The 24,228-nt window shown below is 41.0% G+C and overlaps 1 protein-coding gene across 6 annotated transcripts in view; it reads left to right on the top strand.

Annotated features, from left to right (window-relative positions):
* Positions 1 to 24,228, top strand: part of USP48 (ubiquitin specific peptidase 48) — a 92,864-nt gene that overhangs the window by 40,658 nt on the left and 27,978 nt on the right. Inside the window, exons 9-15 of one of the 6 annotated variants that reach the window (XM_040645918.1) lie at positions 3,059 to 3,238; positions 6,969 to 7,094; positions 8,301 to 8,450; positions 12,649 to 12,846; positions 13,991 to 14,105; positions 14,982 to 15,109; positions 17,934 to 18,005. In XM_040645918.1, coding sequence (XP_040501852.1) covers positions 3,059 to 3,238; positions 6,969 to 7,094; positions 8,301 to 8,450; positions 12,649 to 12,846; positions 13,991 to 14,105; positions 14,982 to 15,109; positions 17,934 to 18,005 — 969 coding nt within the window. Of the gene's footprint in view, positions 1 to 3,058; positions 3,239 to 6,965; positions 7,095 to 8,300; positions 8,451 to 12,648; positions 12,847 to 13,990; positions 14,106 to 14,978; positions 15,110 to 17,933; positions 18,006 to 24,228 lie in introns of all 6 variants that reach the window. The other 5 variants (XM_040645916.1, XM_040645917.1, XM_008694879.2 and 2 more) reach the window with 5 other exon arrangements.

Raw genomic sequence — 24,228 nt, 5'->3', positions numbered from 1 at the left:
TTTAAAAAGGAGAATTCACTTGTTTCTTTAAATCGTGCACCTACAGATCTACATGGATCTGTAAACCAAGGGGTTCCTGTTCCTTGAACCTTTAGCACCTGACTGACTGAACGGCCATATTTTGGGGGGGATTTTAATAGTCTTGTAGGTCACGTTGAAATTTGGGAACTGACTGAAATTCACGGAATTTCCAAAGAAACCAATTATATTTAAATACAGTTAGCAAAACACTAAGACAACCTTATGATCCAATAATACAGGTGCGCATTAAAGAACAGGTCCCACTGGCTGTTTTAAACTACCAGAATTCTGAAGTTGTTAGTATAATGAATGGATGCGTGTAAATTCAGGTGAACAGTGGTGTTGTGACATGAAAATTTTTGTGTTGTCTCTTGGTAATTCCGTCACGGTTACTGCTTCTACGAATTGTGTGGTTTGTTGTGACGATTTAATTTAGGGAATACTTCTGTGGTCTTGTCTTCACCCTCTCGCAGACACCCGACGGCGGGCACACCCTCACTCGTCCTGCCGTTGTCTGCACCATACGTGTTGCTCTATCCACTTATACCTTTTTATAATAAAATATAATGCATTCATCATAAGAGCCCAGAATACAAACGTGTGTGAGTTGCAGAATTCTCACAAAGTGGCCGTCTGCGTGGGCAACATCCAGCTCCAGAAACAAAACTTTCCCACGACTCCAGAGTCTTTTGTGCCCCTCCCACTAACAACCCTTCTCCGCCCCCCCAAATCATAGACATTAATCTGGGTTTTATGGCAGTCAGGTCCTTTATTTTTATTAATTTCTATTTTTTAATCAATTATTTTTTGCTTTAGTGTTTCACAATGTAAGCTTGCATTCCTAAACCTTACAGTTGAGTTTCCCTGTTTTCTCCTGGGACAGTGCGGGGTGAAACCTAACCCATGACGAAGTCTTGCACCGTCTGCTTCCGCTGCGCCCTCATCCGGGTTCTTGCTGGAGCTAGGCGGAGAAGGCCCCGTCATACGTGTGTGTCTGTCTCCCTCTCTAGCTTTTCATTTTGAGGAATTTCAGATTTATACCAAAACACTGAATCCCAGCCTAGATCTTTAAACTGGATCAGTTAGTACAGTTACCCTTAACGTAAATGCCGGTACTTCCTTGGATTCAAAATTGCATCACTTTTTATGGTTCTCTGTTACTTGACCCGATAGATCTTCTTTCCTTCCTTCCCTTCCTTCCTTTCCTTCCCTTCCTTCCTTTTTTTTTTTTTTAGATTTTATTTGAGAGAGAGCACAAGCAGGGGGAGCAGCAGAGGGAGAAGGAGAAGCAGGCTGCCTGCTGAGAAGTGAGCCTGATGTGGGACTCGATCCTAGGCCCCTTGGGATCATGACCTGAGCCGAAGGCAGATGCTTAACCGTCTGAGCCACCCAGGCGCCCCTGAATAGATAGATTTTCAAGCTTCTCATTTCTTGAAACATAGAAAGCCTGGTTTTGTAATCCATGACTGATGTTGGAAGATTATGCGGGCTGATTTTTGCTCTCTGGGTGGGTTCTTTTAATGTTGCTGTGTTTCTTCTGTACTTGGTTATCTTTGATTGCATGTTGGTTATTGCATATGGAATTTTTTTTTTTTTTAAGATTTTATTTGGGGGAGAGGGGGAGAGAGAGAATGAACAGTCGGGAGGGGCAAAGGGAGAGAGAGAGAAGCAGACTCCCTGCTGAGCAGGAGACCCTCTGCGGGGCTCCATCCCAGTACCTGAGCTGAAGGCAGACACTTAATGGACTGAACCACCGAGGCGCCCATATCCTAGTGTTTTAAATTATTTTCAGCTTGGGTGGTTTAGGTGGGTGTTGATCTGTATCACTGAATCCCCCACTGAGCTTCAAGAATGCAGCGGCTTTGTCCTTCTACTCAGCTGCCGTACCCTGTGTTCCTACAAGCGTGCGGCATGTTTGTTGAATGAGTGATTGGCTCTGCCTTGTGACTCACCTCTTGACGTTTGAAGGAAGTTACGATGATGAAATCGTCAAGGATATGTGCACAGATTTTTTGCCACAAAGGTAGTAATTATTGTTTAACGTTAATAAAATGCTTCCGGTTTAAATGTCCATCGGTATGGGAGTGGTTCAATACATTGTGGTACGTTACGATAAATTTCAGAACAGTGTTTAATGATGTGAGAAAGATGTGAATGATTTGTTAGAAAAACCTGCAGGTTTCATTTTTAATAGTGGTTATGTTTGTATTGTGGGGTTGCTAATGAATTACATGCTTTCTCATTTTTAATAATGTGTAGAAGTGATGTTTCCCAGTACATAAATAATTTCCCCCATAATTTGTTTAGAAGATTTTTTTCAAATTATATCTGGAAATGTCAATATTCATTCATTCATTTAATGTATGGGTAAAGTCTTCTCTTGCATAAATCATGTGCATAATATATAGACTCTGACTTGTCTTTGGTTATTTCAAGTGAAATAAATAGGAATTTTAAAATACGAAGAAATCTCAGTGCAGAATCATTCTAGATTTTTAATGTTTTCTCTCCTGGTTGTTTCCAGTTATCTTGGCTTATTTTGGTAGCCATTTTTTTTAATGACTTACCTCCAGTTGTTCCTAAAACATTTTTCTTCTTTTTTTCCTAGAAACAATAGCTTTTTAGTTTCACACTCCTACCTGGTTAGTTTGTGTAAGTAATTTTATAACAAGAATACAAACAGTTGATTCTTGGAAGGCGTACAGCTCAGCCAGTTTGCAGAGGGGCAAAGCCTGCAGCAGAATAGCTTTGTAATCCTGACCTGGGTGCCCAGAGTGCCAGAGCTTTCTTTCCATCTGTATATTTTGCAGAGAAAATGGAAAACTAATGCAGTGAGCAGCTTAAGACGTGTTTACTACATTACTTCGTAAAACTAAATTAAAAAATCTTAGGTGACGTGTATTTTGTTGTGTTGTTTTGTTTTAGGGGACATGTTTTGAATTCTCTGAAAACCGTTTTAATCATTACAGTTCAGACTCAGGATATAAGAAGAAATACTGTTCTGCAAACTTTCACTTTCTCCCTTCTCTTTTTCCAGGTGGGTCCTATGTGTATGAACTCAGTGCGGTCCTTATACACAGAGGAGTGAGTGCTTACTCTGGCCACTACATTGCCCATGTGAAAGATCCACAGTCCGGTGAATGGTATAAATTTAATGACGAAGATATAGAAAAGATGGAGGGGAAGAAATTACAACTAGGGATTGAGGAAGATCTAGGTAAAACCTTTAAGTTGTGAGTGCCCTTTTAAAATATAAATTTTTCTTTTTTTTCTTTTCTTCTTTTTTTTTTTTTTCTTTTCTTTTTTCTTTCTTCTTTTTTTTGAAACTGGAGATCTTTGTGATAAATTCTTATGGTCCAAGATTGGGTTCTGGGTTAGCAAGGATATTTGCATTTCTTAAACACACATAAAATCTCTGAACATCTTTTGTTAGCAATGCCTGAATTTTAAAAAAAAGTTTTTTTCCCCCGGAGATGGTTTCAGTAATGTTTTCAGTGCAGTTTGAAGGCAAATATTCAATAACCAGTTTAATTTTGGGTAAGAGGGGATGGAAAGGGGAGAGGGTAGCAGGTATTAAGCTTAAAACGATGAATAGTAGAGTTAAAGTAGTAGGATTTGTAGTCCTTTTCTTTGTGTTAGGAGATTTATGTTAGGGAAATAACTCTAGCAGGGGACCATTGCTGTGAGAACAGTGCCTACGCCTTCCTGTGAAGTATCTTTTCCCTTCCCTGGAATGTGAGCAGGGCCTCGGGGGGGGGGGGTAAGCTGCTTGCTGTTTTGTAGTGATGAGTTCTGCCATTGAGAGTACTTGGTGAATAGCTGTTATCACGTCCATGTTCTTGGGCCGGAGTGCCCCCTTATTCCCTACAGAAGTGAATGGTTCTTCCAGTAGGAGGCATCGCGGCTGAGCTTCTCATCACTTTATTACCGTGTGTGTCATTTTGGGGTGAGGTTTGGACTGTGGGGTCTAAATAAGAGAAAAGATTGGGAATAGATGTGTGTCTCCTGCCATTGTTCTTTCTTAATGAATCAGAGCCACTTTCCCAAGGTGTCAGGAGAATGGCCGTTGGAGTTGGCTTGTGAAGCATATGGGGAATCTTTCCGTGGGTGGTTAAATGGGACCAGGTTTTTGTAATTTAGAGAGAGAGTTTCTATTTTTAAATCACATTTAGGTGTTTATAGATAGGTATTCAACTATGTTACTCCCACTTTTAATACTGCGGTTCTTAACATTTGCCTATATATATATATATATATATATATATATATATATATATATATATTTTTTTTTTTTATTAGACTCTGGGTACAAAACTGAGAATGTGGCTTTAACTGTTCTTTACTGAGGTTTATTTGATTTGTCTTAATTTTAGTCAGAGTATTGTAGGATTAAAAGCATTGCTAAGGCTGTTTTGTTTATCTTCTACATATAGACAGTCCTAAATTTTAAAATAGTTCAAGAGAAAGAGACTCCACCCTATCAGGATCCCATCCCAATGTTTTAATACCTCTCACTGCTGTATGCAATGTACATGGCAAATTTCATCTGTTTGATCAAAAATAGAAATTCCATGAGTCACTTATTCTTGTATTCTATCATGAACTTCTTTGAATTGGTTTATATTCCATCTCACACAAAATGTCGAGCATGTTGGGGCGCATGGGTGACTCATTCAGTTGAGGGTACAGCTCCTGATTTTGGCTCAGGTCATGATCTCAGGGTTTAGGATCAAGCTCCGCATTAGGCTCAGCGGTCAGTGTGGATTCTGCTAATCCCTCTTCCTCCCTGTGTTCCTCCCCCTGTTCCTCCCCCTGTTCCCTCATGGGTGTTCTCTCTCTCCCATAAATAAAATCTTTTTTATTTTTTTAAATTTATTTTTATTTTTTATGTTTTTAAGATTTTATTTATTTATTTGAGAGAAAGAGACAGCCAGCGAGAGAGGGAACACAAGCAGGGGGAGTGGGAGAGGAAGAAGCAGGCTCCCAGCGGAGGAGCCTGATGTGGGGCTCGATCCCAGAACGCCGGGATCACGCCCTGAGCCGAAGGCAGATGCTTAACGACTGCGCCACCCAGGCGCCCCTTGCACTAAATCTTTAAAAAAAAAAAAAAAAACAAACATGTTAAATCTTAATACGTTTTAGTTAGAAATGCCCGACCTCCTCTTTACACGCTCCTGACATTGTTAATTCCCTGTAGTGGTAGTCTTCAAACTTTTTGTCCTGTGTTCCCTACAAGAATATTGAACAAAGTTGTGTTCCTGAACGTTTTATTTTTTTGAAGATTTTATTTATCTGAGAGAGAGTGCCTGTGGAGAGAGGTGCAGAGGGGGAGGGAGAGAATTCCAAGCAGGCTCTGCATGCAGCCCAACACAGGGCTCAATCTCAACCCCCTGAGACCATAACCTGAGCTGAAACCAAGAGTGAAGTGCTTACCTGACTGAGCCACCCAAGTGCCCCTCCCTGAACATTTTAAAATCTGATATTTTTTATCATAATTTTAAGTAGCTACAGATGATGTGATTTCTGACAAATAGTGAAACTGCAACATCACTCTTTTAAGAGAGTCCAAATGTAATTAGTAACATAGTACCAACTTTTCAGAGACAAATGTATGGATGGATCTTTCTTTAGAGGAAGACATTTTTTAACCCTTACCCTTTCTCCTGGTAGTATTTACATTATAGCTGACCATATGGGATTTTTTCCTAATGGAATATACTTAAGATTTCTGTAACCATAAGTCTCTAAATAGTTCGAAAGTTCTTTTGGATTGAGCTTTTTAAAATTATAAATATCACCTCATACTCGATCAATATAAGTATATTAATAAACTTTTGAATTAAACACAAAGCAAAATTTTATTGTAAACATTTCTTCTAATGACATGGCTAAAACTTTTAATCTCTGGGTGAGAGGTTATGTCTTTCTTTCGTTAAAGTGGGAGGATAACTGAGAGAGGAGAGGCAGAAACCATGAGTGGAACCGCAGTGTGGAGGTGGGTTGATTTTAGAAAAGAACATAGTGAATTGAAGATCTGGTCATTGATTTCCCCAGAACTAAGCAGGATCTCACCCCCCTCCCCCAGAAGGTTACCCTGGCATCCTCAGCACCATTTTGAAGATCACGTTCATGTGATAGACTTGACATTCAGAACACTTAATGTTTCTACTTGCTACTGAATTCACAGATACTAGTGGCTAATCTTTATGCTCATTACAATAGCATTTCATTTTAACGAACATGCCATTTTGTTAAGTTTTTATTTTAATTCCAGTTAACCTACAGTGTTACCTTAGTTTCAGGTGCACAGTATAGTGATTCAACATTTGCATCATTCAACATTTGCATCCGACACCCGGTGCCCACCACACCAGTGCACTCCTTAATCCCCACCACCCATTTAACTGATCGGCCTACCCTCTCCTCTCTGGGAACCGTCTGTTTGCTAAAATAATCTGGATTTATTTTTATAATCCAAGACCAACATTAAAATAAACTCGTTGCAGTAGTACCTTTTTTCTGCTTCTAGGTTTGTCTTCATGAAAAATAGTACTTAACCATCTTTTAAAAATGGAATATGGTACACAAGGGGGTAGGGCATAAACCTGTTTAAATATTCAGACATCCAACAAGCATCCTGAATTTGTATTGCCGTTTAGTGTTCTAGATCCCTGTTAAAGTATCTTAAATGTGAGGGCGCCTAGCCAGTTGCTAGGGCATCTGGCTTGTGGTCTCGACTCAGGGTTTGATCTCAGAGTCATCAGTTGAAGCCCTCTGTTGGGCTCCACACTGGATGTTGACCTACTTAAAAAATAATAAATAAGTATCTTGAATGTGTATTTGTAAGAATTGTGTCCCGTGGCCCTTCTCCTGCCCCTCCCCTGCAAAAGCATCAACTGACCATAGACATTCTAATTTAGTTACCTTTTATTCCTCCACCTCAGCAGAACCTTCTAAGTCCCAGACGCGTAAACCCAAGTGTGGGAAAGGAACGCACTGCTCTCGAAATGCGTATATGTTGGTGTATAGACTACAAACTCAAGAAAAAACCACCACAACTGTTCAGGTACCAGGTGAGCAATTTCCCAAGATGATAGAAGGCAAGTACTGTAGCATACCGGCGCTCACAGGAAATCACTGCTTTAATTTGTCAAGATAGGTTCATTGCATATGGTAGATGTTGATGAAAGTAGATATAATCACAAATTTGCTTTAAAGTAGTGAGTTTTAGGGCATCTGGGTGGCTCAGTTGGTTTAGCATCTGACTCGATTTCAGCTCAGGTCTTGATCTCAGGGTCATGAGTTCGAGCCCCGTGTTGGGCTCCACATTGGGCATGGAACCTACTTAATAAAGTAGTGAGTTTTGGGGGCACCTGGCTGGCTGTGTTGTGGGTTTGAGCCCCATGTTGGGTGTAGATTACTTCAGTATTTATTTATTTATTTGAGAGAGAGTTGTTGGGGGGGGGGGTCTCCTCCTGAGAGGAAGCAGGGACGAGAGGGAGAGAATCTTCGAGCAGACTCCCGGCTGAGCAAGGAGCTCAGTATCATAACCCATGAGATGATGACCTGAGCTGAAACCAGGAGTCGCACACGTAACCAGCTATGCCACCTAGGTGCGCCAAAAATGAATTCTTTAAAAAAAAAAAAAATGGTGAGTTTTCAAGCTAAAGGAGCCTTTAACGGAACTATTCCACTGACCCCTCCCCTCCCAAAGACAAGCAAAAACAGTTTAAATTCTATAGGTAAGCAAAACATGTATTTAAAGAGCCATTTGGTTTTATTTGGTTTAATTTGTAAAGCATACAAATGTGTTTTAGCCATTTTAATTAATTTTATAGATCATCTTTTTAAAAAGAACAGTTGTAGGCTGCCTGGCTGGCTCAGTTGGTAGGGCATGGGACTCTTGATCTCAGGGTCGTGATTTTGAGCCCCACAATGGGCGTAGAGCGTACTTAATTTAGAAGAAGAAGAGTTGCTACTGGCCTGAAGGCAGTCTTCAGTTGTCATTTTACCTAATACTGTCTGTGCTCTGTGGCATCCTCAATTTTGAGTAGTATTTCTGAGCCATTTGATGGCCCCAGTTGGCTGGTGACATCATGGAGACCAGGTCGGGCGTCACCCAGCATTATTCTAATGGCTGTTACCAGTTTTACTTTGCCATCAGGAGGAAGTTGCCACCAGAATCCTAGCCAGTATTTGGTATAATTCAGACGTTGGCATGGTTCTGTGTGTTTGAAAACAGGCAAGCGTTATTTTTTTGTCTTTTCTGTTTTGAATAGCCTTTCTTCAAGAGCTGGTAGACCGAGATAATTGCAAGTTTGAGGAGTGGTGTATCGAAATGGCCGAGATGCGCAAGCAGAGTGTGGACAAAGGAAAAGCTAAACATGAAGAGGTTAAGGAGCTGTACCAAAGGTTACCTGCTGGAGCTGGTCTGTAAGATATTCTGGGACAGCACTGTTGCCATGATGTGCCTTGTTTCTTTCATGTTCACAGATGTGTATGAACAGACTTGCCCCTCCCCTTTCCTATAACCACTCATGCCAGCTTAATGACTACAAACTGTGTAAACCAGCAATAATCTGATGTGTAGCATTCCATAGAATCTTCATTATCATGTACTTTTAAGAACGGGAAGCTCTTAATAAATTACAAGGTTTAGGTCAGCGCTCTGCATATATATGTATATGTGAGTCTTACAGATGTTTCTGTTCTGTGAGATACTAATTTGTTCTTAACAAAAGATCTGATTGGGTTACTATGGAAGCATCTCACTATGTTGTTTCCTTGCACAGTTTGTGCTCTGGCCGTATTAACTGGCATTCTTTTCTGAGTGCTATTTTTTACGATACTATTAGACTAATTTGAAATTTAATATCAATATTCTAAGAATAGGAGAGCTTTCTGCTGACCCCTAATTTCTTAAGAATTATCCCACGTGAGCCAGCCCATCCCTTTACTGTGTATGTTTAATGCAAGTTTACCTAGTGCCTCAGAAAGAAAACCCCAACTTTTCCAGGCTGCTATGCCATTAGTAATGATACACTGTCTTTGTCGTTTCATAGACAGAATTCCCCAGGCCCAATTCCTGCATAAAGAAGAGGCAATTTAATCCTAATTTTAGAAAATAAATACTCAAGCATAATTGTACTTGTGGCTTGTCTTTTTCATATCTTAATTTTGTATTACTGGTGTAACTTTAAACAAAAGATGAATATAAATTGCTAAATCTGTAAGAAAAGCTCTTAAAAGTTCTTTCTGAGCTACATCTTTGATTCTGACCTTTCTTTGTAACCTGTTCCTCTCACTCTGTCCTAAGGGTTGGGATTATTCTGAAGAGTTAGACTGACCTTAATTTTACTGGAAATGATTTGGAAATGAATATGATTCAAATCTCTAAATTTATTCAAAGGAGTTGAGACCTAGAAATCTATTTTTTGAACTGTATTCCCAGTTTCCTGCATTCATTAGACGAGAGAAGGGGACTTCCTGAATCTAAAGTAAAATGCTGTTTTTGAACCACTCTTTAAAACTACTGCGTGGCCCAGAGGTGTGACGTGTCAGGTTAACTAACACATACTTGCACTTCTCTTGGCTGTTTCCCACAGAACCAGTGCTTATGTTCTTAGAACATGTCTCTGTATCAGTACTTTCACCAGTTATGAACTTCATAATTTTCTTTTCCCATTTGCAGTAAACTTACAGAGTAGAAAATCTATGTTGTGCTAAAACGTTGAAAAATCCCAAAGCAGATGATTGTGGTTTTGTGCTGCCAATGCAAGTCTTTGTTATACATTTTCTAAATCCTCTGTGTGTTTGTGAATATATTTAAAGAAGAGTCACTTTACCTGAAGTAATAAGCCTCATTGGGAACACAGACCCTTTTGGTCCTTTTTATTAAAATAAATGCTCTCTAAATAATCTTAAATTTTATCTCTAGGTGGAGTGTTACAAATATTTTTGATGCCACAGTCTTTCCTGGACTTTTATAACTCCCCCCAAAGAAAATTCCTATGTTCAATCCAGGCATTAAAAAAAATAAAAATAAAAATAAATTTACGAGTAACTTTCACCAAAATGTACATTTCCTTCACTAAATATTTTAACAAGTGCTTTCCTGTTTTGCCAAATGCCGAGATTTTAAACACTTCGGTATCTCCAACTTGGCAAATAGAGTTCTCATTCCTTTTTGGTGGTTGATTACCATGCCTTTGGAAGGCGGTGCTCAGATGGTTTTTGGATCACAGTTCATAGAGAACCTGCCATGAGTCTTTGTCTAGAACAGAAGCATCTGCAGTATAAAGATATCCCAGAAGCAAATCTGCCTTAACCGTTGAGACTTGTGCTAGACCCAGGTCCTCAGGGATACTCTTGGCAGAGATTGATACCAAACTCTTTTTAGTAATGGAAATTGAAAATGAAAGAAAGAGAGACCTATGTGACCACAGTCACTCTTCCTCCGAGAGGTCCTTCAGCATACTAAATCTAGAAAATGGGCAGAATGAATAATAACGGTATTACATCAGAATCCCAGGCCCACTCTCTGCTCTCCTACTCCTCTTACCATAAAATCAGGCATTTTTCTAATTTTCATATCTTACATTTAATTCATGTGAAACTGCCCCAAACCAGAATACGCTTCACTTGGAAGTTTTCTGTATGACTCTAGTAGGGGATCGGAGCATGTCGTCTTGAACAGACTGCCTTTGAACCACGTTGTTGTCATAGCGGTCCCGGGCATGGCCGCCCTGGGCATCGAATCCCAGCAGACAGCCCTTGGCCAGCTGTGCTTTGTGCACATGCAGTTTTCCTAGATTCCTTTCCTTGTGAGGGTCTGGGTCCTTACGTGTATTCTTCCAGTTAGCCATAGCAGGTGTTGTCTGCTCTGCTCTGCTCCCCTCCCCAGCTCCTGGGGAAATGAGAACACCTGCCGAATTATTCTCGAATGTGGCTCTGTGTCACAGTTCTGTTTCCCCTCCTTTGATGGCCTTTAGATTAATGAAGATTTTAATCTACGTGACTGTATTTGGGAAAAGATGAGATACGCTCAAACTTTGATTTCCCTTTCTTGGGTAGAGGTCATTTGTCTTTGCATTCTTAAGATACCCAGTGTACTCTGTCCCTGGCAGATTAAACGTGATAATTGGCAAATAAAATTGGGAAGTATTTTGAATTTAACGAACCACGCCATTATATATTATAAAGTGCCACGACCATGGTAATCTATACTGAATGTTAAGGTCTCCTCTTTATATATTGTGTGAATGTATGATTAACTTTTCTATATCTCTTTTCTTCCAAAAAGCTCAAAATGCTTCACTTATCTTATCTTTTACATTCAACAACATCCCCGTGAGGTAGGTAGAAGGCAGGTATTATTACCTTCATTTTACAAATAAAAGACCTGAAGCATAGAGAGTTTAAGTGACTTGCTCAAGTTCAGTTTCTTGGTGGCAGAACTTGGATTAGACGTTGGTCTCAGCTTGCAGTCATGAGCTCTTTCTCTGCGGCTGCATTGGGGCTGACCGCTCGGAAGGCTCTCAGTTGGCAACGTACAGTCTTAGCACAAATAAGGGATGTGACGATGCCGAAACTTGGTTTTGTAAAAATTGAAATGTCTCAAACTAAACTTGAAATGGAAATTAGTTTTCTAGACTTGTAGTATAAAAGTGGTCAAAATGGGCTTTGAGTTGAATTGTCTATCCCTCAGATCTCATCAGCAGTAGTACATAATACAAATACGTAAATTCAATTTCTGTATGTTTTCTTCTATGTTTTATGCTGGGACTCACTGGAGATCTTTGTAAGTAATCAAAGCTGGCCCTTTGTCTTTAATTTTGACTTTTAGGGAACTCATGGACTCTGTTTTCCCAAATGAAAACTCAGTTTGAGGTGGTTTGGTTTTGTCTTAATTTTTGCAACTTCAAAATCAGTAACAATTGAATTCTAGTGTACTTCATCCTGAAACTTGTTTAAAATAGCTTACTTTCTTGAAATACACAATAATGTCATGAATAGCTCATGATACAGATTGGGGAGGGGAAATCAAATACGTTTTAATTGACATCAGTATCCTCTTGGATGGAGAAAAGTTCAGTGGTTGAAACTGGCTTATGAAAGTGTGGTTATAGCTGATGAGGTTATTCTAACTTAGAACTCAGACGTTTCATTTTCAATTCCATGTGTATATCACATATTGGTGAAAAGTGTTTATGAAAATCATTTATGAAATAAACATAATAGGGAATGAGGTTATGTGATTTGCGAGCTGGCGTGGAGCATGGCTTTATAGTTAACAGTCGTGGGTGTCCTGATCAGAGCTCTTCTGTGCTGTCAAGCAAGACACTTCTCTCTGTGGATGCCTCTTTTGTAGAATGTGGTTAATAATACCAGCCGATCTCATAGGGCACTGTGCCGATTCGTCCCTATCGTACACAGCTCCTTGAACTAGAAGAGGGGTAGTTAAATGGAGCTTTGTGTCACAGTCCTCAGACATTTTCCCTGAACAGTGATGCTTCTGATTCTGCTAACTTTGGACAGAGTTTGCATTGTCTTTTGAGGAAAATGAATGTATCACTTAGTCAAAAAGCTGTAAAAATACATAGACTCTTTCCTTTCCTATCTTCTCAGAACCCTATGAGTTTGTCTCTCTCGAGTGGCTTCAGAAGTGGTTGGATGAATCGACACCCACCAAGCCTATCGATAATCACGCTTGCCTGTGTTCCCATGACAAGCTCCATCCTGACAAGATCTCAATTATGAAGAGAATATCTGAATATGCGGCTGACATTTTCTATAGTCGATACGGGGGAGGACCAAGACTAACTGGTAATTCGGGGTGTCTTCTCTGCGTATGAAGTAATTCATGAAGCCTCACCCTGTGGTCTCTGATCATCTGACCCAGACTGTGCCAGCCGGTCCAAATGTTCTGTATGCTTGGCAGACAGGATTTGCTAACTAAAGAAGTTACGTAACACTATACATCGCTTTTCATTGAGTTTCCATGTTTTCCTCCCAAAGGAGACAGAATTTTCTTCTTTTGAGAAAACCATCTGGTAGTAATTTGTTACTTTGTTCAGTATACTCTTCAGAGTACTTGAACCTTGGTCTGGTTGATGGCACGTCTTCTGTAGATTGTTACTTAGCTTATGAATGGAAGCTGCCTGATTCTGCTTTGAATTTAGACCTTTAGATAATGACATAGTATCCATAGTGTCTTTGGTTCTGGTTGTCTCGCCTCAAAACATTTTTCTTTTTAATGAGCAACATAGGCCCCACCTCGTATCCATAGGTGAGTCTAATAAAAATTGTGTGATCACCCTCCCTCCTTTCCCAAATTAAATGCCGTTTTCTGAATGTGTACAACTTAGAGCATAACAACTGGCATTTTAACTGCATGATCCAGGCCTTCTCTTGTACACACCTGGAGTTTTGCTTTCTAAGTTTGTTTTTGATTCATGATCAATGAACTAAGCTGTGATAAGATCTTTCATAGAATCACATTTCATAGGATTCCTACAACTGTGAGTTTTAAATCGGCCCTTGGTGGGTTTTTTCCCTCTTTAGTGTTCCGTGTTTTGAAGTGTTCCAATATTTCATACTCGCATGAAGCTTTCAATTAACATTACATTTGTACTTGTCAGGTAATGTTGTCTCCCCCAACCTTAGAGCCTCAGTTATTTAACTCTTGTAAAACATGCATCTAAACCTTGGAGAATACTGTGCTTCATGGCATGGCCTGTTTTAGGGTATTTAGACATTTCATCTCTCATTGTTCTTTCTTTATGCAGATAAAAATTTGCTGTCTTGAAATCTGTATCACCTAAATAATTTAGGATATGTACCAGTTTTCTCTGTTGTCAAAATCGTGACTTTGCTTTAGAACTGTGTTCTGTGAAGTCCTGACACTTTGCTCACAGGTAATCTGCGTGTGAACGAACTCCCGTTTGCTCTCCCTCTCTCTCGCCTCTAGTGAAAGCCCTGTGTAAGGAGTGTGTGGTAGAACGCTGCCGCGTGTTGCGTCTGAAGAGCCAACTAAATGAAGATTATAAAACTGTTAATAATCTGCTAAAGGCGACGGTGAAGGGGTATGTTACACAGTGTTTACTGTTGATGATAAACCGAACTAGTTGGAAGAGGTAATAACCGAATGGCTCGTAATTTATAGACAGTAGGAGTTAGGGTTTTCGAAGAAAGAAGAGTAATGATGTGGATGACAGGGAGGTTGGATGTTTTCAAAGATGCCCAAAGCCGAGTCACCCAGCCTTTGGGACTGCATTCCATCCGTTAGAAAAGTAGAAGCAGAGGTGCGGAGCTGAGGTCTGACCAGACCAAGGCAGCGTGTTAGTGTGTGTTCATACGTGGGGTGTCCCTCTAGAGAGGCCGGAGTGTATTAACGCAGGGTACCCAGGGGAGCATCCTTGGCAGAAATACCCAGCAGACCTGGAGTCTGTCGAGTGCCGCTCCCTAGCGGGCCTCTGGACCCAGGAACCAGTAAGCTCGGATGGCATCTGTTACGGCACTTGTTACATCTGGGTTTAACTTCCGTTATATATTTTCCAAATAAAGATTAACCTAGCTCACTGTTTTTGGTCATTCTGCAAACAGCCTCATGACCCTTTAAATGTGTGTTTGTACGTGGACGTGGATGTATATATGTGAGGACCTGTACGTCTTTGGGAGTGGACGTCAAGGGAAGGAAAGTAGCCCGTTGAGTTGTGTTCGGCCTGAACATAATTGAGGAAGCAGGATAAGATTTGGGATAAAAGCAGCATCTGAGATACCCGCATTTCAGTAGCGAAGAGTGAAAATGGCCAAAACGTGGGAGTGGGTTAAAAAATCGTGTGGACCGTAGCAGATTTGGAATGTTTGTAGTTCATTTTAGTTCATGACCCTCACACGTAAAGAAGGGCCATTAGGAAATGTGCCTTGCGTGATTTCACGTGGTCTCTGTTCCGCAGCAGTGATGGATTTTGGGTGGGGAAATCCTCCCTGCGCAGTTGGCGCCAGCTCGCTCTGGAACAGCTAGATGAGCAAGATGGCGACGTAGACCAAAGCAACGGGAAGATGAACGGCAACACCTTGAACAAAGGTAGTGCGAAAAGTCTGTGTGTGCGTGCTCGTGGACGGCAGCGCAGAATTCCCACCCGTGCAATTTTAGGGGCCAGTTTTATTAAACCCGAAGCTCTCCGGTGTCTCAGAACAAATAAAAGATTGTTAAGTTACTGAAATTGAGCACGGGCTCAGCAGCTCACATGAGGAATTCCGGGTACCCAGGCATCCTTTTTGCTCCCGGTCTCTCTAGTTAATCACGTGCAGAATTCTTTTTAATTCTGCTCCGGGCTAAAATTCTTAAGAAAGGTGAGTCTGCCACCAGTCACATAGTATATCGTCAGCTCAGTATGTTTGGTTATAGACTATCTGCCACATTTACAGGCTGCCTTTGGCAAATAAAATGAGCCTGTGCTTCTGTGGTTTTCATCCAGGAGGGAAGGCAGCTTCTGAATAGCGTTTTGCTTATAAATTCTTCTCAGTTTTCTGAAGCTATGCTTTCAAGTAGGAAATTATGTTAATATAGGTCAGCGACTAAATTGAATTTTATAATCAGTGTTTCATAAGATACAAGGGGAATTAAGGCTCTAAAATTATTCGTAGGTTTAAAATGGAAGCTGGTGGTTTGATCAGTCTATTCAAGTACAATTAGTGACCCTGAAGCGATTGTCTCACCTAGTGTTCTTATCCAAATATCAGGATCTACGTACATAGGTTTTTAAAAATTATCCTTTGAATAACGTTAACATTCTTACTGAAGTACTCTGAATTTTCTTGGTGGGGTCTTCCGATAAAACTACCTTTTAATTTTTTGTATATTTTTTTATTTTAATAAATGTACTATGATTTTTTTTTTTGAAGGGTAGTTAACACAGCATTGTATTACTATCAGGTATACCACACAGTAATTCAACAAGTCTTAACTTTTTAAGAAAATAAAAACCCCAAAGCCACTATTTGTGGCTTTTTAACGTTTTCAAATTTAAGAGTTTTTTTTTTTTCTTTTGGTTAAAAAAATCTTTTTTAAGATTTTATTTATTTATTTGATGGAGAGAGAGACAGCCAGCGAGAGAGGGAACACAGGCAGGGGGAGTGGGAGAGGAAGAAGCAGAGGAGCCTGATGTGGGGCTCAATCCCAGGACCCTGGGATCACGCCCTGAGCCGAAGGCAGACGCTTAACCACTGAGCCACCCAGCTGCCCCTGGTTAAAAAAAATCTTGCTCTGCTATACAATTCATGAACTTAACTTTAGTTTCAGTGTTATTGTCCTGTCATTTAAAAACCGTATTTTTAGTAGCATCGTGTGACCCAGTGTGTTAAATATTAACTTGGTGCTCTTTTAAGCTTCTTGATGTGCTAGTGGTCCTTTTTCTTTTCTTTTCTTTTCTTTTTTTAAGCTTTTAAGTAATCTCAACACCCAACATAGGGCTCCAAATCAAAACCCCGAGATCTGAGTCGCACACTCCACCAACTGAGCCAGCCAGGCACCCCAGTGATGCTTCCTTTTACGTAAAGTCAGATGCCGTAATTGAAAGTATCTTGATGCTGGCCTAGCTTGAAAATCGTTTTCATGTTGGTTTGAGAGTAAAATGCTTCTCTTCTCCCCCTTCCTCCATTCAGAGATTTTAAGAGCTTAAAGCAGTACAGAAGGAACAAAGTAAAATCTCTGCAAGCCTTTCCTCCAGATACAATCATTCTAAATAGGGGTTGGTTTGTTTAATATTGGCATTCCTGTAGATGCAGTTGNACATCTTCCTCTGTTAAAGTATATGGTGCTTTTTATTTAGTGGCTGTATTTCATTGTGTGGACGTATTCTTTTTATTTAACTGGTTCTTTTTTAGTTTTGTACAGTTAACGTGTACGAACAGGTAAAGTGAGCGTCCTTATGTATGGTCGTACGTACCTCTTTGCATAAATTCCCAGAAATTGTTGGATCAGAGGATTACACCCATTTATAATGGCCATGTACTGATACGTCTTGGTAAATTTTCTCCAGAAAGTACACGGGGGCTTGTTTTTCCATGCTTTTGTCAACATAAAGAGTATACCTTTCACATCAGCTTTTACTAGTCTGATATATGAAAAGTGACTTAGCAGTGTCAGGGCTTTGCCTTTCAAAATTACCATCGAGATCAACCACGGTCCTTTATTTGAGAAGTTAGTTGTATTTGTGTGTGTGACCGAGAGTGTCCTTTCTATGCCCAGTTTTCTACTGAGCTTTTTAATGATTAGTAAATATTCTTTAAATGTCTTATGTACTTAAATTAAAACCCATGGGTAACTATTCTAATCTCCTTAGACTTAAGACTTTCTATTTGACTGTCTGCCTGGTATACACAACTACGAATTCATGGTGATACAGTGTGGACAGATAGGAAAAGTGGATATTGGAAGAGAAATGTTAACGGGAAAAGCTCAGTTCTTAATATATATTTTTGATGTTAAAGGTTAAGTCCTTATTTCTCATTAGTCTTCTCTGAAGCATTCTGTTCAACCCCGAAAAGAATAGGTGGGTGAAAATGACATGACATGTAGATGATTAACTTGGTTTATGATCCCGTATTCTGAATAGCTTGACTAGAACTAATGGAAGGATATGTATTTTTCAGTTTGAAAAAAGGAACATGTTCTTGCATAATCTAAATCTTGAAGAAGTAAAACTGCCATTCAGGGATTTTTTTCTTTCCTTTTAAGGGAAAGAAATATAACACTTCCTAGCAGGAGCATGTAGGAATCACTTGGGTCTAATTTTTAGAATGTTTTAAGTTTTCTTTGTTCAAAATTGCGCACAGTCGTATCTCTGCTACTTTGAACTTCAAATGTAACAGCTAGAGTGGTTATTATCTGTATTTCTTTTGATTAGATGAATCAAAAGAAGAAAGAAAAGAAGAGGAGGAGGAATTAAATTTTAATGAAGACATTCTTTGTCCACATGGTAAGCTAGAAGCGTACCTCTTCCGTTGCTAGTCTGACGTCAGCGTATCATAAATGTGTTGTTCAGTTTTTTGCCACGTTTCTTAGGGATTAGGCCCTGACGTTGAGTAACTGGCTTTCTAACCTGTGCTTGAATGTTAATGTTTCCTTTCTTTTACCCTTTTTAGTGGCAGTGCCTCTTATATCTTTGTTCTTTCCTTGCAAAAAATTTTTTTAAAAAATAGGATTTTCCCATATTTAAGAGCAGAAACTTTTTTGTCACTTGCAAGGACTAAATGAGTTTTAAAAATTTCAGTTACATCCCATGACTGTGAGTCTTTGTTCTAGTACATTTTCAGAACAGTGTTTATACATTTTTTAATATTATTGGAGCTATTTCTGGTTTCAGTTCTTATTCGTTCATTGACCAGCTGCTGTGTGCTGTGTACTCTAAATAATACTTTCCGGGTTTTCATTAATCTTATGTATCTGGTTACATATTTCTTGTCGTAGGGAGTGCTCACTTCTAACGAGTTACTTTTTGCAAGGGACTCATTGTATATGAGATGTGGTTTTCCATTCTGTTAACGCTCTGAAAGTCAAACAGGCATCTGCTTTTCAAAGCCACTTACTACGTAAGTGTCCCCCCAGCCCCTGCCCCCAAATGTGTCTAGTTCTTGTTTCATTAGTTCATTATGAACCAGTGCATGGTATCTGAACACCTACCCTCCAGCACACTAAAATCCTTTTATATCAGGAGTCCCTGAGGATGCTAGTGATAGTAGTCGTCACTGGAGTGGCACTTGTATGCTGTCTCTTGGACATCGTAGCACTGCTTTAGCTGACTAGTTGAGGGACCGCGCTTGCTTGTTTACTGGCCATCTAGGAGGGGGGATCTGTAGGTCCCAGGCCCATCTGTCCTTCCTGTCCCATCAGCCTGCCTCCCGGTCGGCCCCGCTTGCACCGTAGCGCACAGGAGGAACACAAATGCGGAGAAGGTACGACCTCATGCGTGGTCGACGGACTGAGTAGGTAGAAGAAGGTGAAGTGAGTAGCCAAGAGTAGATCAGTTTTTCCTCCTGATGCTTTCATACCAGCTCTTCTTTTTCCTTTAACCATCACAGTATGGATATAGACAGTGGGGTACGTTTCTCCCTTTTGAGAATAGGGGAGTCTGTGGCACAATGCTGACTTTCCTGCTCAGCGCCTCCCAGCTGCTAGAAACAGCGTCAGAACTCGGACCGTCATCTTACTCCTTAACTCACTGACCTTTGCTCTGTCTTCCCACCTCTTGTCTCATCTTGTCGTTTCAGGATTACAGTTGTGACAAAAAGCATGGCACAGCTGAATGTGGTTTCAGGACTTGTGCTGCACTCCTCAGCAGAAAATTTGCTCACGAGAGCTGGTTTTTAGGTCTTTAGCTTGATCTCAACTCAGTGGCTATACTTTATCTCGTATTTTATTTTATTATTTCTTTATGGAAGTTGTACCCTCAGCAAGGGGCTTGAACCCACGACTGTGTGATCAGGAGTTGCACGCTCTACCCACTGGGCCAGCCAGGCGCCCCTACTTTATCTAGTGGTTTAAAAGGGTGGTTCTCATGATTGTTTTTGTGGACCTCACTTTTCAGTGTACTACGCACATGGGACCTGGGTTTTCAGGTGCAGGATATTGGATCTTACTTAGAAACCCACTTCACTCATTAGGTTTATCTTAAAACTCACTCTTGGGGCGCCTGGGTGGCTCAGTCGTTAAGCGTCTGCCTTCGGCTCAGGGCGTGATCCCAGAGTCCTGGGATCGAGCCCCACATCAGGCTTCTCCGCTGGGAGCCTGCTTCTTCCTCTCCCACCACCTCCCCCCCGCCCGTGTTCCCTCTCTTGCTGGCTGTCTCTCTCTGTCAAATAAATAAATAAAATCTTTAAAAAAATAAAATAAATAAAATAAAACTCACTCTCGAACTGTGGTGGTGGTGGTGGTAATAGCACTAATCGTAGTAAGAGGGTAGTGGACATGAACTGAATGTTTACCTTGTATCCAGTAGTTCTGTATGTGTATAGATATTAACTCGTTTAATCTCTACAACAGCCCTGAGTTGTATTACTGTCAGTCCACCGTACTGATGAGTGAGTACATTGAGGCTCAAGGAGGTGAGAATTATCTACTCAAAGTCACCACACTTGTTGGGTAGTTTTGCAAAGCCTAGGTATGTAAGTGTCTGTTGGAAATTATTTTTCGTCAAAAACAGGAAGGAATTGCTTTTTTAGCATAACGATTGTCCAAAGCCATTCTTTTGTAGGTTACATTTTGTCTTCCATTTCTGGCAGCTCCTAAGATTTTTGTCTCCAGCATTGTGACATCTCACCTCAACCTGCCTTGGCGCGGGGGCCCTCCCTCATCGGTCGTGTGAGATGCTCTCTGGATGCCGTGCGCGTGGCTGCGGCTGGTGCCAGCGAGCTTTGCTGTTGGGCCCTGGCTGGGCTGTTGTTCTGGGGGGTTGCTCTTCATCTTCCAGTTTCCTGCTTGGAAAGTGCAGACTGGGCTGTCAGTGCTCTGGGGTCATGAGAGACCAGAGGGTTTGGGAGTCTCTGCCTTCTGTGTGGAAACCTTTACTTAACTCCGTCTCGGCTCATGACCACATTCATCCGTGCACTTTGTTCCCTCGTGCATAGGCCAGGGGCTGCATGTTGTCAGAGAAGCCTGGGCTGTTCTGTGGATAGAGTGGCTGTTATCTATAGGGCATAGAGGCATGAACTGAGAATTTCACTGTCTCCTAAGTACAGGCTTTTGGTCTGTTCTCCCATTTTTTAATGCCATCTGTACTTCTGTGTGCTCCCAATTCCTGGGTCACTGGGGGGCAGTTGTGCAATGTAGTAAATCTGATTACTTCCTGAATTTTGCCAATTTAAAATTCATTTTTCTTGTGTCTCATCCATTTCCTTTTAAGCTTCAAAAATTTTTGTTGGCATTGCTCCCTCTGTGTTCTCTTTATCCATCATTATGATTTTATAAATTTTTTAAAAAATCCCTTTACTCTGGGGGCGCCTTGGTGGCTCAGTCAGTTAAGCAAGTATCCAACTCTTGATTTTGGCTCAGGTCATGATCTCAGGGTTGTGAGATCGAGCCCCGTGTTGGGCTCCACACACAGTGGGGATTCTCCTTGGGATTCTCCCCAGAGAGAGAGAGAGCTCTGCCCCTCCCCTGCTGCATGCACACACATTCTCTCTCTCTCAGATCCTTTTTTTTTTTTTTTAAATTAAATCCCTTTACTCTGGGTTAATGTTATTTAGGAGGCACTGAAAGTCCAGTTTGAAAATTTCATTTTTATCAGGATGTCCTTATTTTGAATTTGCAGGTTTTTTAAGTCCCCCATATATCTATAAAGCCCTGCGTATATTTAATACATCAGAGATTTATGTGAGTTAATCACTGGATTACATTCCATTAGGAGATTTACTGAAGCTGTAGGGTTCAGTATTTACTGCGGATACTGTTTATGCATCAGGCTCTTTTACTCAGTTCATTTTGTATTCATTTAAGTGGATAACCTTCCTATAACCTTTTTTTTTTTTTTTAAGATTTTATTTGTTTGACAGAGACACAGTGAGAGAGGGAACACAAGCAGGGGGAGTGGGAGAGGGAGAAGCAGGCTTTCCACTGAACAGGGAGCCCGATGTGGGGCTCGATCCCAGGACCCTGGGATCATGACCTGAGCTGAAAGCAGACGCTTAATGACTGAGCCACCCAGGCGCCCCTTCTATAACCCTTTTTTAAAAATAAAATTTATTTATTTGAGAGAGACAGTGCCTGCATGCTAATGAGCTGGGGAAGGGGCAGGGAGAAGCAGACACCTCCCCACCCCCCGTGAGCTGGGAACCATCCCCCTGCCCCCAACATTGGGCTGGATCCCAGGACCCTGAAATTATGATGAGCCAAAATCAAGAGATGGACACTTAACCAGCTGAGCCACCCAGGAGCCCCTAAACCTTTGTTACTACACAATTTGCTTGGCAATTGGGCAGTTTTTTTGTTTTGTTTTTATAAGTTCTTCAGATGCTCTGTACCCCAAGTTACTATAGTTTGAACTAGACTTTGTGGGTGAGGGTATTTATGCACAATCTAAATTCATTGTTTACTAGATTCTGTGTTGACAGGAAGAATCCTCTGGGCTTAGGTTATCTAGTGTGGTTGCTGAATTTGATCTCTCATGACTGATTTGATCTTGTGTTGGGAGATGTTATCCCAGGATGAATTTCATTGGTTGGTCTTTTCTTTTCAAATTTAGGAAGGTGATACTTATTACAGGATACAAGTCTAAAAATTCATATACCACAGGTAAAAGTTAGTGGTTGTGAGGTCATAAACAAGATTTAGATGTGTCGTCATGGCGACACTAAATTTAGAGACCTGACAAGTACAGGGGAGGACTTTGTTTATTCAACGAAACTGCAATGAAATGATTTATTGAAATACTCTTCTGACTTCAGAAATAAATCTAGGTGGTTCTTTATACACATCCAGCATTATAGGTCATTAAGTAGAAATGCCCTTCCATCCCATCAGAACAAGGGCAGCACGTCCCCAGTGACAGGAAGTCCCATTCCAGCGTGTGTCTCTGTTACTGTTCCTTTGTTCACCTACCTTTTCTGAACCACATGCACATGGAGACAGCAGGTGCGTAGTCTCAGTCCTTGGCAGGGGGAAGAAAGAAACCACTTTAAAATCATAATTGCCTTAGAGTTCTTTAAAATCAGATTGTGGAAATCTCCTGTCATCTTTTTTGTGGCTGCATTATATTTCACAATCAGGATACACTAAATTAGAATCTGATAATCCAATTAACCTTAAAAAAAAGTTCCCCGGTTGTCAGAGGACAGACGTATGGGAGTTAGGTCTTCATGACCCGAGGAAATTTAAGTCAACAGTCTACTCAGAAAGAAAGTTAATTTTTACAGTGGGACCTATTTTCTCTGATAATAAGTTTTCTAAAGCAACCTTTTCTTGGAGCGTTCAAAGCTACTAAATAAGAGGTGGAACGTAAGATGATGCATTTTGAGGTGTGAGACATTTTGGGGTTTGGATGAGACAGACCGGAGGTCATATCCCAGCTTCCTTACAAACAGCCTGTGGTGGTGACTGTGTACGTCAGGGTCACCGATGCTCAGTTTATTTTGTAGAACCCGTAAAGCAAAAATGATGATACAGTGCTTTAAAAGTCACTGGCTTTATTTTTCTTAGTCGCAGGGGTAGAAACAAATGTATGGCTTTGAAAACTTAACGATGGTTTTTTGGGTAATGACTGCACCTAATAACGGAAGTGCAGGTCACTAATTTATCGACCGGGGGCAGCCGAAACAACACGGAAGTAGAAACAGAAAGGGAGCGAGGGGTAGAGAAGGGCAGACAGGACCCCTGAAAGCTGGATTTGGGCAGGCAAGCAGTAAACTGATGTGGGGCGCCTGAGATGGGGAGCTGCTGCCGCCTGGGCATTCCTGGGATCAGAGAAGAGGAAGGGGGGTGGTGCTGACTAGTATTCTCCTCTGAGATTTTTTTTTTCTTTAAAATTGATTTATTTCACAAAAAGCAAGTGTGTGGGGGTGGGCAGTGTGAGCGGAGGAAGAGAGACTCTCCCGCAGACTCCCCGCTGAACGAGGAGCCTGACGCAAGACTCGATCCCACGACCCATGAGATGATGACCCAGTCCAAAACCAAAAGTTCAGGGCTTAACTGATGGAGCCACCTGGGCGCCTGGTCCTCTGCAATTTTCAGAGATCCCTGGGGATTGGGGTGACAGCAATAGTAAGCAAGCCAATTGGATTTTGACAGGAGATGGTTTTGTGATTGAACAGAGCTTCCTTTATTAAACTTTGAATTGATAACGTAAGAGAGCGGTTCTGGTAAGGTGGGACCCAGCCTTAAAAATATTATTTGGGTGGGGGGGGGAGAAACCTATAGGCAAGTGTGGCATTTGAGTGTGAGTGGGGGTGCATTGCTGTTGAACAGCCTCTCCGGGTGGAGGGTACCACGATCCCCAGAAGCCCTTTTCATTGCTTCCTTCACTGGCAGGAAGAAAGATGGGAAGTGCCCGGCTCTAGTCTCATACAGTTGTTTTTTTTATTGTCTAGTTTTTCAACCACAGACCTCGAATAAGGACGTGCAGGAACGGCTAGTTCATTTAGAATGAAATAACCTTAAAGATGATATTTAAGAGCTTTGAAACTAAGGAAAGAGGGAATTGCAGGAAAGTC

This window comes from Ursus maritimus, unplaced genomic scaffold (assembly GCF_017311325.1).
Source record: "Ursus maritimus isolate PB19 unplaced genomic scaffold, ASM1731132v1 scaffold_32, whole genome shotgun sequence".
In the NCBI taxonomy this organism is placed as follows: domain Eukaryota; kingdom Metazoa; phylum Chordata; class Mammalia; order Carnivora; family Ursidae; genus Ursus; species Ursus maritimus.
The sequence above is the reverse complement of the archived record's forward strand: the minus strand, read 5'-3'. Positions and strand labels throughout refer to the sequence as shown.